Here is a 15,956-nt window from a genome sequence, read left to right on the forward strand (position 1 = left end):
TGCTGCCGTGGTTCGGTCTGTGCTGACCGCAACAACCTGTCCTAGTTCCGGGCGTATTTCATGGTTGCTGTCGGCGATCGTGGTCAGAGTTTCGGGTCTCTTATGCTGGATGGAGGTTAGGATGCGCTGTACGTGCACCGGGAGTCGGCCTTCCCAGAGAGTCTGGATGGGTTCGTCTGATGTTGCAGGGGTGGCGAGGCTTTACAGGTCCCGGTAAAATTGAGAAGGCGTCCTGTCGCCTAGTTGTTCGCTTTCTATTATTTTACGTAGGCGTCGGGCGTTTGACTCGCCCAGCCTCTTAATGAGTTCCTTTTTGAGGAACTCGTACTGCCCGCTCTTCGGTGGATCGGCTAAGATGTCGCGGATGAGTCGCACATACGGTTTATCGATGTTCGCGATGGCGGCATTATATTTGGCCTCCTCACTCGTAATCCGGGCGTGTTTGAACTGTGCCTCTAACACATTAAACCACAGCTCTACATCATCCGCCCAGAACGGTGGTATGCGGAGCCGAGCGTTTACCGCGTCCACGTTACCGAGCTCGTTTTTGTCGGTACTCGTCATCTCGAAAGCTCTAATACTCGCGGAGTTCGAAATCTTATCGGCACTCTCCCCGTTATCTCTATCACTTTGATCACATCGGGGTCACCACTGTGAGAAAAGTGTAGTAATTGATGGTTACTGCCAGGTGAAAAGGGAATGCGCGTTTCGTCCCGGAACTACCGGTGGACTCGTCAGTAAGGCTATACCCGGTAGTCCCTACCTTAGACGTAGAGGGAGTCTCGCTAGGTGCGGTATTTGTATCATGCGCCCGTATATTCGACCGCTAGCGAGACAGACTCGTTGTCGTCGTAGTGGCCCACTGGTGTTGACGGTTGATACCCGGATCGCCCGGGAGGTGTTACGACCGCGTTGATGCCTCGATCTGTCGGCGTCCTGTTGGTACCGATCCGCGACATATATATGTCGAACCTAGATACCTTCCTTCTTTTCCAAAGTCGGTATAAAAATGATTCCGATAGGAACAGAATTTTAGACGTGTTTCTTCTTGTAGATGCAGGTGCAGAGATCATATGAAGGTAACATACGTTTTCTTACAATCGTATTTTTTAACATACTAATCTATCTTGTGCCGAAAGAATTGATTTTAAGACCTAATACAATTAAGAGAATTTAAAGATATAAACATAGTTCGATATTGCCCTGACACAAATATTCGTAAAATATACAATTTTCCTTAGATCGTTATTTTTATGATTATTAAACATATTATTTGCAACAAATAAAAGTTTTGTCAGTTATAAAAGTTACAAACGTTCTCTATATGTTAGAATAGTATATCTTATTCAATAAATAGGTAGAATAAGATTTAAGGCTTTAAATGTTATTTTTGTGTCTTTATATAAACGATGAGGGTTAAATTAACATTTTTTGTGAAGTATACTTACGCTGCACTAAGAAGAAATATGTGATTTCATGGACCTCATCTGCTTGGTCTATTACGCATTTAAAGTATCCACTGTCTTTTAACGTGATATTTGTCAATGTGAGACCAATTCTTGGATTGAAATTTATTTGCTCCTGGGGCTGCACAGTGAATTCGATTTTAATACAACAATTATAAATGATACAATGAATTCTTATATTTTTATATTATTAATATTCGAATTTATCAATCCGATATTTCTGTCCGACCCATTTACATATCTGAATATCTCCTAATTACGTATCTCTGTTAAAATTTTTATTCATGATTAAGTTTTATTTTAATTTTATTCATTTATTTATTTTATAATTTAAAGCGTAATTTTGGAACTATATTCCAGTAAGTTTTAATTTTTAACTAACACTATAATATGTATTGTAAAAATAAACCACTTTGAAAATTTTCACTATATTTGTTGCACTTGGTTTTCATACCATATAAATATTTCAAGTGTGAAAAATCCGTTGATAACTTTCTAATTTATAAAGTAAATTATTTAATCAAGATTGTATGTATTAAATGCCTTCATAATAAGCATAAAAGTAACAAAAATAGGAGTCAAAAGTTCAAACATAGTACTCAAATTGACGATAAAACGAAATCTCCTCTTCTTCCTATTTTGAACCATGGACTGGCTAAAATGATGACATTATACGAATAATCGCTCTGGATCTAAACTAATAACGGTAATATTAAAAATCATCAAATTTTTCGGATCCACAATGCAGTTATCATATGCCCATGCCTATCCATCGTATCTTATACGATGTACACAATATTCGTTAAAGTGGCTTACACTATATTTCTCGTGATAGTATAACCAAATGTTATTTTCGTTATTATTTTTTCCAGACATATTTTTTTTTGTTTTTCTTTTTTGTTCGTCGATTTTTGGTTTTTTAATGGTTAATGCCAAAAGATTAAACGGCAGTTTATGGACCAGCGGAATACAGTATACAATGTTTTACATGGCGACAATGATCGGTTCTTTTAAATAGTAATAGAGAAACTGGGATGAACGTTTTTATAGGTTTGTTTATGTTCCCAATTATTATTAGAAAAAATATGTATTTATCACACATAAAAGTAGACCTCCCCAATACTTTCTGCTGTATTTGACTTTAATTCCATATAAATATTTTAAGTACTATATAAGTATAGTTGAATGTATTGTATTCTAGTAAATCTGATTAACAGGAGATTTAAATGTTCTTTGTAGAATAATACGATTAATTTTTTTGCAAAAGACAAATGACAGTGTTCGCTCCGGTATATTTGTCTAATATTTTTACTATTACTAGTTGAATAAAAGATATTAATATTAAGCGCATATAAATAAACTTACCGCCTCGTTTAAGAAGACTTGGACTGTGAAATTGGGTGACGTTGGTCTGCATGGTATTACGGCAGACCCACCAACTGCTGCATGTAGTGAAGCAAAGGTATTCGCTTCTACGAACACATTTGTAGTCGCTGGAACAGTCAATACTAAATTAACATATTATAATCATATAAATTACAAATTTATCCCGATTTAGTTAAAATCCGTTAAAATTATCCCGAACCGTGTAATCATTTCATCGTCGCGTCGTTCAAATATTGTAAAAATACAGTTGTTTACAAATATATTTTAACATTTATAGAAATCTGTTTTGGATATATTATGTACGTTATACAAAACATTTTGGAATTTCATCAACAGTCAATAAGACAATAAGATATTAGTAATTATTATTGGTATAGACATATATATATATATATATATATATATATCATATATTTCAAATATATATACATGTATTGGGAAGAATACTGGGATTTTATTAACATTTCTTATTCAACTATTACGATTATATTGATAAAGTTTCAAATGGATTTTCAAAGGATAAATTAAACGCTTATGAACCCTTAGAATCATATATCATAGAGTTTTATACGTGTTTTCTACATGTATATGAATCGTACAAGACGCTACGAATTTTCCGAACAACCCACTATTTGTTTATGATGATAGTTTAGGTAAAAAACATTTAAAAATCCACTTACACTGAACGTAAACATATACCATGCTTTTAGATGTTTTAAAGTTAGGATGTGAGGTAACTTGTAAAACATTTCCAGGGCAACCATATAACCCTGTATCTCCATGAACAGTTTCACGTCGCTGGAACATGTACATATAAATTCCGTGCTCGATGTGTTCTTGTGCATGCACTGGCGAAGTGATGATCTATTATTAGGTTAAACATAATTAGTGATTATGGTAATACTATTTCTGACAATAAAGAATTAACGTAAGAAATAACGTAATAAACACAGAATCTATAGAAAATCCCAATACAATTTTAATATTATCATAAAAATATCAAAAAAATTAACATTATCAGTTAATAAACTGAAGATAAGAACACACAATCTTGTTATAAGTATATATATACAGGGCGGTTGGTAACTGGTGGTACAAGCGGAAAGGGGGTGATTCTACGTGAAAAAAGAAGACGAAAATATAGAATAATAATTTTTCGTTTGAGGCTTTGTTTTCGAGAAAATCAACTTTGAATTTTCGCTCGGTACGCGTACGGTACGTTATAACGGATCTCACTGTAGATCGCTGTCTTGATGGAAAAATTAAAAAAAAAAAGAAAATTAAAAAAAAATTTTTATTCTATATTTTCGACTCCTTTTTTCGCGTAGAATCACTCCCTTTCCGCTTGTACCACCAATTACCAAGCATCCTGTATATAATGAAGTCAATATATAATTAAAATTCAATATATACATAAAATTGTAATGTATTAAATATACGTAGGTACGTAGATTCTGTTAAAAATTGTTACAATTTTATTATATTATGAAAATGAAATTTTATAAATTCACCATTAGACGGTAAAATTAGTAAGATTCGATATGTATTGTATATAGGATTCTAATTCATGAAATATAGTAGAATATGAAATTATACGACAAATTCAGTTTATTATAAATATAGATAAATAAATAACTTTATTTTGTTGCTCTTCAGCCATGAAAAGGAAGTTAGCATGTGCTTGTGCCTACAAAAACAATATAAATATACATCAATACAATGATTCTAAATTGACTAAAAATATTAAAGTTTTTACAGTTTATTAAAATTTTACAGGTGTATAATGTTATGATATAAATATAAAACACATAGGGAAAAGCTAAGTATCGTAGTAGGTTAAATATCGTGAAGCAAATACGAAAGAAATAATCGGACATGACTAAAGAGCGTGTGATGTGAACAGTGTGTAAGAACATGTATAAAAGCGAATTTTAATGGAAGTGGGAGTAGAGGCAAAGAATAGAGGTAGATAAAAAGGAACAAGTGTAGTTCACAAAAAATAAAAGATAACTAGGCGAAGGTAGGAAAGCTAACTTTTCTGAGAGAACGAATCTTGGTAATGACGTATAGATTAGGAAATGAATTGGGACAGTCTCCAAAAAAGATAGAAGTTAGGAAATCAAACCGTGGGTATCTTACAAATATCGATAAAGCAACAGAAACAGGCAAGGAAAGATGTTACAGAGACAGGCATGTTAGATGAATTTTTAAATAAAATCGGAAAAAATCCAAGTGAAGTATAAGAGAAGAAAAAAGTACTACCAGAAAAAAGGACAAAAAGGAGAAACGGAAATAACGAAGAAAAATGTGGAAAATACAGAAGATAAGAATAAGAATAAGAATAAAAAGAGCACCAGGGAAAGAAATTAAAAAAACAGAGAGATTGTAGAAATATTAACGTCCATAGCAGGTTTGATCAACGAAATTTAAGGTTTGAAAAGAAGAATGAGGTAAAAAAATTGTTCAATGGAACAAGAATTGAAAGACTTGAAACAGACGACGAGAAAGAAAGGAAATGAAAAGATCGTTGGAAAATGAGAGAAAAGAGATGTTAGATATAATTAAACAATTCGAGAACAAGAGACTAAAATCGAGAAAAAAGAGGGTCACAATAATAACAAAATCATTGGATAGAAGCTAGATGATTTGGAGAGAAGGATAAGAAGGAAGATAGAAGAAGATGAGAAGGCGAGCTAAATGCTAAAGTAGAAAGAATAAAAAGAATGATAGAATTATGAAACAGGAGAAACAAAAAAAAATAACATGGTAGTTGAAGAATCTAAGATATCGGATAGAATCTTTTATATTTTATATATTTTTTTGTGTTATGTATATTCAATGCATTTCTTCACCTGCAAATTTTCCATAAATGTATAGAAGTTCGCGGTTTAATTATAACATTTCACGTCTCAGACAGTTCAATATCTTTCGATAGTTTAAAGCTATTGCGTTTACTCGGAAGTTTGTTCCTAGAGGTGGTACTATTACATCAATTATTTTGTATAAACTTACCGCATTTCTTGAGTCTTGAGGATAAATGAAAGAAATCCTTTCATGGCCGGTGCACTTAATCTCTAAAGGGTCGTTTTCGTTTATAAGAAGATCGTCAGCTTCCATTATCGTAGTTATGTCATCCTCTGCTGATCTTGCTAATAAAAAAAAAATAAAAAATCTTGTACGTTACATCCTAAATTTATCGAAAAAGCAAATAAGTAATATAACTTCGTTTATATAAACTCTATATAAACGAAGCTTTACTTACATAGTCTTTGATTAACTGAACTCTAACTGAGTTTTTGTTATCTAAACTACTATCGAACGTTACTGCAATTTCATAAACATATTATTTACATTTATTATTTATAAATTTGTTATTTATAATATTTATTATTTATTTACATTTATTTTAATTCATCTACAATATTTAGCCAAATGATTTTTTTCCCATACATCTATTATTTCCATTTTTCTTTATCATTTCAATGTATTAAAATTAGTTCAATCTTATATTGTATATATGCCATTTATCATTCTATTCTTCATAAAGCATTTAATTAATTTCATGTTAATATATCGTATCAATTGTCCAAATACATTTCCCGATATTATATCTTTGTTAGAAACTTAATGAACCATAAAGTTGAATTAATTACACGATTCGTAACTACACGTGCTCAAATTCATATTCAAAGTCTTTAAGATGCGCAACAGTTACGCATTATGATGGGATCATGTCACCAATCGAAATTTATATAAAAATGAACTCCTATTATATATATATATATATATATATATATATAATATATAATACATATCATAAATTAGATAATATATATATATAAATAGTTCAGATAATATATATATTATCTGAACTATATATGTAGATAATATATATATATATATATATATATATATAATATAATATTATATATATAATATAATAATATAATTATATATATATATATTATCTGAACGAAAAATCATAGATAGTGAAAAGAATTAAGTGAACTTTTAATCATATGCACGACCTGGTTACCTATAGGAACCTGTTTGTTCCCGACAAAGTTTTCCTGTACATACATAGATTTCACAACCAGAATCGAACACTTTTCGGATTTTCCGAAAAATATTTGTCTAAAATAATACTGTCCAAGTGAATTCCTTGTTAATTATAATTATTCGGAACAGGAACATCATTACTAATTTCAATAACTTAGGCATAGGTTATCAAAGCGAACAAGGTTATCAAGATTCCAAGGTATCCACAAGAGGCTTTAGTTAAATTTAGGTTACGATTAATCTTGATTCAGCAGTAAGTGTTCACATTTTTATATAGCTAAATCTAAACTTAACTCATTCACAAGAGAGATAATTATTTTTAATATTGTATAAATGAAAAAGAAAAATCAATGGGTTATAAGCTAACAAGGGCCAGAGTAGTAGATATCCGTTCTAGTGGCAACATTAGCGTGAAATAATTTTCGATGAATCAGTTATTACATACATGAAATGTTGCACTCTATTCTGATCTTCAATTGGTCAAAAATATAATAAATACATCTGTCGGCGTTGAAAAATTGCTTACATTTACGCAACAAAAATTTATAAAATGAATTGTTGAGTGATACACATAGTATTAAATATAAATTGCTTTATAATTTATAAAATAAAACCGAGCGGCGATTATATGTATAGGATAAAGTTGTTTAAAATGTTGATATTGACAATATATTTCAATGTCATTGCATTCGATGAAGTCGCTCCTATTCCGAATAATTACCAATATTTTCTGTGCTAATAATAAATGTTCAAATACTTTCGTAATTCACATTCGGATAGGAAGATGAGTAACAAATATTTTAAAACGAAGCCGGTTTTTCTTAGCCACAATATCCTGCGGATAATCGGTTCCATTTCATTCTTGCTGGTATCCTTTTACTACATAAAAACAGTAAAAACGCACATGTACCACGCGAGTTCGGTTCTGCGCATATATGTACAACCGTCTCTTGGGAGGAAGTCCTTTCTTTCCTCTTCTGATAATGCAGCCACATTATCAACCAACAGACTCGTACCATCAGAAAAGCGAATAAATAAATCGCAAGTGAACGCTAACGAGAAAAACGCTTTTGGAAAAGTTATTCTTCAATAGACAGATATTATTAGACAAAATACATTCTTTGCCATCGATGATATTCTTTACAATATCTGTATAATTTTTGTTTATCACCAGAAGAAGAAATATGCGTGTATAATCTTTACATTATATCGTGATAGCATAGGTGAATCAATGTTAGTAATGAAATATTAAAAGACGTCTTTGATGTTCAAGTGTAATAATTTCCAAGTGCACTTTTTATCTTATGATTTGTAGAATATACAGAGTATATCTAATGTACAAATACATATACATATCACTTATTTTATGTTATATAGAGTGATACAAATAACTGAAATGCCGTCTTTTACAAACGCAGTAGTGCATTTGAAAAGCGCAAATTTTTAAGCAGAGATGCATATTTACTTCTGTGTATATCAATTACTTGAAAGATTCTACGTAAAAAGCTATTGGGGTAATAATACTTAGGTATTCAGAAACCCATAAAAAACTGCATACTTAAGATTTTAGGTCTATAACTTTTTAACTTATGAAGCAAATTGTGTAATCAAAATTGTATGTATTAAATGACTCCATAATAAACATAAAATAGCAAAAGTAAGATTCCACAGTTCAAACATGTTCAAGTTTGATAGCTTGCTCGAATCTTTCTCACCTTATAGGGTAAAAGGGCTTATGTCGTCAAATTTAATGTATGTACCGCAAAAGTACCTATATATGTACAAAATTAAAATTAAATCCTTGTAGGTAGTCGTTTTAAGACACAAGTGTTTCAATATTTTTTTCGCAGAATACTTAATATTTAGAGAAATCTAATATAAAGTAGATATCGAATATAAATTATAGATTTTTATCTTAAAAGATGCCACTGCACTTTTAGGTGTACCATTATACTTATGAAAAAAGTGAGACATATCGTAGAAAAGTAGACCTTCGTATGCCATTGATAGCTTTCTTCTAATAATTTTTCAAATAAATTAGACGTATAATTATTGCGAAGTTATATGTATAGCAAAATAAAATGACACATTATTTAAATAATCATTTGCAACCATTTTGTTTAATAATAAACAATTATTAGAATATTTCATTGAAATAAACTTAATTGACACAACTTTTACCTTAAAAGTTTTTACACTGATAATAACCAGTGATAATAGAATCTCAAACTAATAATTTATAAAATAAACAGCAAATTTAAAAGAGAAATGTGTATTGTTTTTGTCAAATTAAGTCGATTTAAATAATTCTTAGTAATTAGTTGATAGCAGCTTTAAGGTAACGCTGGAAATAATGTAAAACATGAATTTTGTGTACACACAAGTCGTGGGATTTGTTGTACATTGAGAAGTCTTGATAAGAACTGTTCAACCTACTAATGATAAAGAACGGAGAAAAACGAATGGCCTCTCGCAGATTAAATAGCATAAGATATATAGTGCCTTTCTGTTGTTTGGACACACAGATTACCATCGACTGAATAAACAAAAAATCCGAATAATTATCAGCACGTCAGATCAACTTCTATCCATATAATTGTTGAAATAAAGATTTTTATTCTATTTATTATTTTCTTTATTATTTTATCTTAAATAACATTTAATATTTGCTGATATTGACAATATTATCGATTATATTAGGTCCCTTAAAAACATATTATATAGTTGGTTTAAAAGTGACATAAGTCAAAATTAAAATTGATAGAAATATTAATATTTGTAAAAAATGTTGAAAAACAGTAAAAATGATATCGTTTTATCTAATTCGAACAAAACTGTGCTATATCCCACAAAAGCGTTTTATTACTAGTGATGTGTTCAATTTTAATAACCAATATTCATATATAGATACTAATAAATCGAAATCCAATACACAAGATTCGCTTGATAGATATATAATAGCTTGAAAAGGGATTGGCACACATTTTCCTGTCATTTAATAGTACTTGATACACTTTAATAGTACATGATTACAAAAATTTGATAATATGAAAATAAAATGTAGAAACTGCTAAAGAGACGTTTGATCGGAAAATAAGGTGTTGTATTATACTTGCCAAGTATATATTTACAAAATTTTCACACACTGATTTTCAACATCGTAAATATTAAAGCTAAAGCTAAATAAAGTTCTATAGAATTACAAACGATAAATGGGATCAATTTTATTGAATGTCACTATTTAAGAAGGTAGTTCAGAAAAGCGATTTTAAGCGAATGGTGAATTTCTGATAAGGAACTCGTAGTTTCGCACTCATGTAACTGATCTCGTTGTAAACACGTCTTTGTTCATAAATTTAAATTGCATCGTTTTTTTCAGATTTCAGTTAGACAGAAAGAACTTCCATTTCAACTAATGTTATTTCAGTATTAGCATAAGTATAAACTGTTAATATATTTTGGGATATGCCACTTTTCACGAATGAATTTAGATGGCCAATTTTTGTGATCGAGTAGCAACAAAATTTTTTCCGGAATGAACCATCATCAAAATGTACAAAGTAAGCATATTCTGGATTCTAGATTGTGATGTCAATTGTATCACTTTTGTTAACTTATTCTTAGTATTTTAAATCGAGCTGCTTTATCTTATTAATTATTTGATAATAGCCTGTTTTGTGCCATTTTCAAATAATTACTATTACCATTTTCCGTTACCTAATACTCGACATTTCATAGACAAAAGTATTGCTTTTATAGACATTACTCCAAACTATGTTCAATATTTTGAACACATTACTGTATATCGAATGTATTAGGTGGTCCCAGAAGTTTCTTTCGTTTTATTAGGAAGTAACAGTTGTACAACATTTTATTTTTATATTATTTTATTGAATATGTACGATCCATTTTGTTCCCATACAACAAAAATAATAATTGATATTTTTATAAACGAACTACCATCTAATAGAACTTAGACAAAAAATTTGTTTTATCCATTAAAAATTGAATATTTTATATCATAGCCGAATTTTTTCAAGTTTAGTTTTTCTAAATGTTACATTTAGTTTTTGTAAATTATTCAGAAATGCATAAAAACCTGCAATCTACATATGACATATTTTAACTGTATGAAGTGAATCTTGAATTTATTCAGATTTATGAGTATATATTGAACTTGATGTAATCACTCATAGCTAGTTTCACGAATTCATGTCAATAGATATCATCTTTTTAACGCTTCTTTCACACGACTGGATATCGATAATAAATTTTATCGTTTACGTTACACACGACCATTTCACATCGTCATTTAGACCCAAATAATAAATTTGTCAATTTTCATTGGGATACATGTTGCATTCCGATGAAACATCGTAATTGATTGCTGTGAAACTATTATTTCGACCTAAATGAAATGAGTAGTTTACAATATTGGTCACAACCACTTTCTTTGGAGATATTTACAACTAACCACTTTATGAGTACATAATATATATGTATGTTGTAGATGAAATGGCTTAATAAAACATTTAATATTTATATCTTGCCTGAAAATAATATTAATCAAACTATAATTTAACAGATTTAATACATTTCGACCATTTGTAAAACAAAGTTACAATTTGGTACTCGAAACCTTTGATTGATCATTATCGACAATTTTTTGTATATTTTTAATATTTGTATGTTTGATGGTGTACTTCAATTGAAATTATTCTGCGCCAACGCAGATTGTTCATTTTTTTAATATAATTTTTGGAAAAAGCTGTTAAAGCAGTAATTATATATAAGAAATGTTTAATAGCAAATTACTTATATAATAGTAGACCATAATAATACAAACTATAAGAAGTTTTCATTTACTTTCTTCTTTTCGTCAATTCCTTTTCTTAATTATGTTGATATATTCTACGATAATTATTTAGAAAGCTGCAATCATCTTGGATTTCGATGATTTTTTAATATATTGCAAAAATCAACATTTTGAACAACTTTTTCCTTTGCGTGTTATCGTCGGACTCTTAGTTTCCGAGATCTTTGCAAAAAACTGGCGGTATCACTACAATGAATTCTGCATATAATTGTTTACAAATAATGTCCGTGACAGCGGATAACCCAACCTATATAAACTGTAAACAAATTATAAGAATTAGGTTCGGATTAAGCGTTATTTTATCACACCGTGATGCTGCCTAACCCCAATCAATATTTAACGCATACGCTGTCACGGACGGAGAATCATAGTCAGAATTCACTGTGGTTGTACCGACAATTTTTTGCGAAAACTAACAATAAAACATATTTTGTATATACGAAAAAATTGTTCAGATGCCTCCAATAAAATATTAAAAAATCATCGATATCATCGAATTCTTTGAAACAGAATTAAAAGATTGGCTGTCTCAACATTTTTCCAGATTATGTTTAATAATCTCATTAGAACTTGGTAGGATAAAATTAATTTCTTTCCTTTTCTATATCTTTTACAGTTTTGACCGATATATATAATAATATATTTCGATCAATTTTGATATTCATATTAATCTTTTTTTGTTACTTGATCATACGCATGTTATGAATGGTTTTACAATACAGATTTAGGTTTCTGTAGACTCTTTCGCGTTCTCTATCTAATTTATTTCAAGTTTTTTAAATAGGCCAGGAAAATATGTGGGTCATGTAATTAATTACTATATTGTTGCAACTTCTGAAAATAGTTTTGACAAACTTTCGTTATGTGTTCCGGATTGCAATTTTGCATGAATATGAAATTGTAATCAATTAATAGTTTTCTTAATAATTTCTTGATTATCACTATTCGAATGAAAATAATAGGTGTCCCATACTCGGGATCAATCAACGGGAATGTAGATAAATAAATTCCTTAGAAGCAAAACTGATCTCAACTCCATTTTTTACTAATTTCTCAATTACGATATTCAAGTACAATATACAATTGATATTTAATTCTTAAAAAATAAATATGGTATTTCCATAATTTCATTTATAAATAACATGATTATTAATATTAATATAAAATATTACTAATAATATAGTAATATAAATAACAGTAAATTTCAGGATAAGTTGAAGAAATAATGCTTGCAATAATGGGATATAATCATTCTATTTTTCAATTTTTGAGTTAGTCAATATAGCTTCTACATGATTCAAATGCACAAATCATTTTCTATATAATGTCACTTTCTATGTAATAATGAAAACGAATATATCTAGGAATATCTTTAACATTTCTCATTAATTGTAAATATTTAATCAAAACAAATATTGAACGTTCCAATTACATTATACGAAAATGCCACTGAAAAATGTTTACTGAAACAGTTCCAATAATCAAATGATAATCTCAGAAAGCTTTCGTTTCGTAAATTATATCATTGATTTATTGCCTATTGTAGCGTGCAAAGCATCACGAGTTTGATGATTCGTTAAGAAACAGATAATGTTCAAATGCTTCTCGTATGTAATTTGCATGATTGCTACGCATTAACTACACGTTTCTGTTCACAGTTCTCCTGTTTCAAGTACGAGAGAGTCCAATCGAAACTAGTATATCTGCGAATCAGGAAAGAACATTCCAAAGTATTGTATGATTCATGCGATAATGGTTTCAAACGTTTTTTTTAGATTGGTCTGTCTTTATGTATATGAAGTTCTGTATATAAGTTCTACTACTGTCTATAAGTTCTAAAGTTATGTATATAATGTTCTACTGTATAGTAGAACTTGGTTTATATTAATTCGTTAAGTATTTAACATTTAACTATGTGAACGAAATTTTATTTACAATTAATGCCTGAATAACTGAACGCTGACTGAATCTCTATTATCTGAACTACCGAGTACCACTCATACCAATTACAGGAACGAATGGAATGTATTTGTGTCTATTTATATGTATCGAAATGATTTTTCTCGATTTTTTTATTACTCGAATTAATTTTTGTTCATTTATTTATTTATATTTATGTCACGTGGTATTAATTAATTGGACGATTATTGTGTTCACAAATTCATTTCCAAAATCATAAGGTTCGAAACATTATTATATGTATATTTATGAGCAAATGTTTGGTGGAATCCATTTATATGAATGTAAACTCTATTAGCTGTCCGAAAAATCACAGATACTGTAAGAAGGGAAAATTAAATGAACTTATACTACATCCATACAGTACACGAATGACCTGATTATACGAATCAGCTTATCCCCAACAGATTGGTATAAATGGTATTTTACATTATAGCATAAACAGGTCTATAAAAATATTCGCAGCTTTAAATATCCTTTATGAATATATTATGTTGTGTCAAACATTTTGAAGTTTCATTAACGTTATGAGTATGAGACTCGACTATCTTTGTTATATTGGTAAAGTTAAAAACAGAACTGAAAAAACATATATATATCTACATATACATATATGTTTTTTCAGTATATATGTTCAGTATGTATAGATATATATGTTTTTTTCAATTCTGTTTTAAACTTTGCTAATATAACAAAGATAGTCGAATGTCGAATTTATATACATATTATATTATATTATATATATTATATAAATTATATATATAAATGATCTATATATATATATAAAATAAATATATATAGATATATAGATATATAAAATAAATATATATATATAGATATATATATATTTATGTATTTATTTATAATATATATGTGTATATATATAATATATATATTATATATATATTATATATACAATATATATAATTATATATATAATAATATAATTATATATATATATATTAAATAAATACAAAAATACATAAATATATATATAAGATTAAAGTTTTATTTTTTCAATTCTCTTACGACTGTTTCCTAATTATAAATCTCAATATGAAGAAAGGCAAAATACGAGGAAAGAGTATCTTGGATAAAATTTAACCAACTAACTTAACAAAACTTGAGAACTTACAACAGTTTCATTAAAATTTGTATTACATTCAAAAAAGGAAACAATCAACATTTAAGCCTAAAAGGTGATACTGGAATATAAGGAATTTGCACAATATCATAGAATCTAAATGTCACAAATATCCGCGATCTAGTTCTTATTAACTGTACAGTGTCCTATCAATGATAGTATCCCAGTGATAATGGTACAATTGATAGGGAGGCGATTTTATGTGGAAAGGTAAGTCGAAAATACAAAATAAAATTTTTTCATAGAACGCTTCGTATTTGAAGAAATGAAATTAGAAAAGTTATCAAGCACGCATGGCAAAGCCAATTCTTAACTAAGCATGTTCAAATACTATTTTCTTGAAAATGAGACCTTAAGCAGAAAAATGTTATTTTTCGCTTATTCTTTTTCGTAGAATGACCTTTTGTTGATTGTTTACTTATATCTAGCCGGTATTTAGTTAGATGAGTTCAGATATAACAAAGAAATTTCCAAATTTGATTTTATCGAAAACAAAGCGTCGCGCTGTATGAAAAAATGTTATTCTACATTTTCACTGAATTTTTTCACGTAGAATTACGTTTTTACCGATTGTACCATGATTACTGGAACACCTTGTGTAGTAATGTAGTAAATTATTGTGTAGTGGGGCCCACAGGTATGCGATTGAAGTTACGACGACATGTGGCACGTAACAGTAACCTGTTTTCACAAGCGTGACTCAATGGTGACCACGTGATTGTGACACCTCACTGAACAACGAATCGATCGCCAGGGGAATATAGACGACAAGCAAAACAGCATTTACCTCGATGCAGCACGAGGACAACGAGTAACACGACTGATCTTGAAACTTGTACCATTTTCATCTTCTCTATTTATTATCACACTGTGCACCTTCTTATTTATTTACTCTATACTCTCTCTTTCTCTTTCTCCTGTCATTTCATATTTTTGTAAAGAAACACTTATATAGTAAGGCAACCTCATTCACATGGAACCACTCGTTGGAACGAATACACGATACTACACGACTAAAGCATTCCACGCGCGCTTTCTCACTGAAGAACCGAGCGAACAAACGGGT

At 29.5% G+C, this 15,956-nt stretch overlaps 1 protein-coding gene across 4 annotated transcripts in view; it reads right to left on the minus strand.

Moving 5' to 3' along the window:
• LOC100741439 (vascular endothelial growth factor receptor 1) overlaps positions 1–15,956 on the minus strand; it is a 62,092-nt gene extending 46,136 nt beyond the window's left edge. For 3 of the 4 annotated variants that reach the window (XM_012390153.3, XM_012390154.3, XM_012390152.3), the window contains exons 1-5: positions 15,678–15,956; positions 5,865–6,001; positions 3,533–3,716; positions 2,832–2,959; positions 1,449–1,587 (exon numbers count right to left, since the gene is read on the minus strand). In XM_012390153.3, coding sequence (XP_012245576.1) covers positions 1,449–1,587; positions 2,832–2,959; positions 3,533–3,716; positions 5,865–6,001; positions 15,678–15,738 — 649 coding nt within the window. In that variant the 5' untranslated portion in view covers positions 15,739–15,956. Of the gene's footprint in view, positions 1–1,448; positions 1,588–2,831; positions 2,960–3,532; positions 3,717–5,864; positions 6,003–15,469; positions 15,566–15,677 lie in introns of those variants that run through there. The other variant, XM_033322937.1, reaches the window with a different exon arrangement.

The sequence above is a fragment of the Bombus impatiens genome, unplaced genomic scaffold (genome assembly GCF_000188095.3).
Source record: "Bombus impatiens unplaced genomic scaffold, BIMP_2.2 scf_0733, whole genome shotgun sequence".
In the NCBI taxonomy this organism is placed as follows: domain Eukaryota; kingdom Metazoa; phylum Arthropoda; class Insecta; order Hymenoptera; family Apidae; genus Bombus; species Bombus impatiens.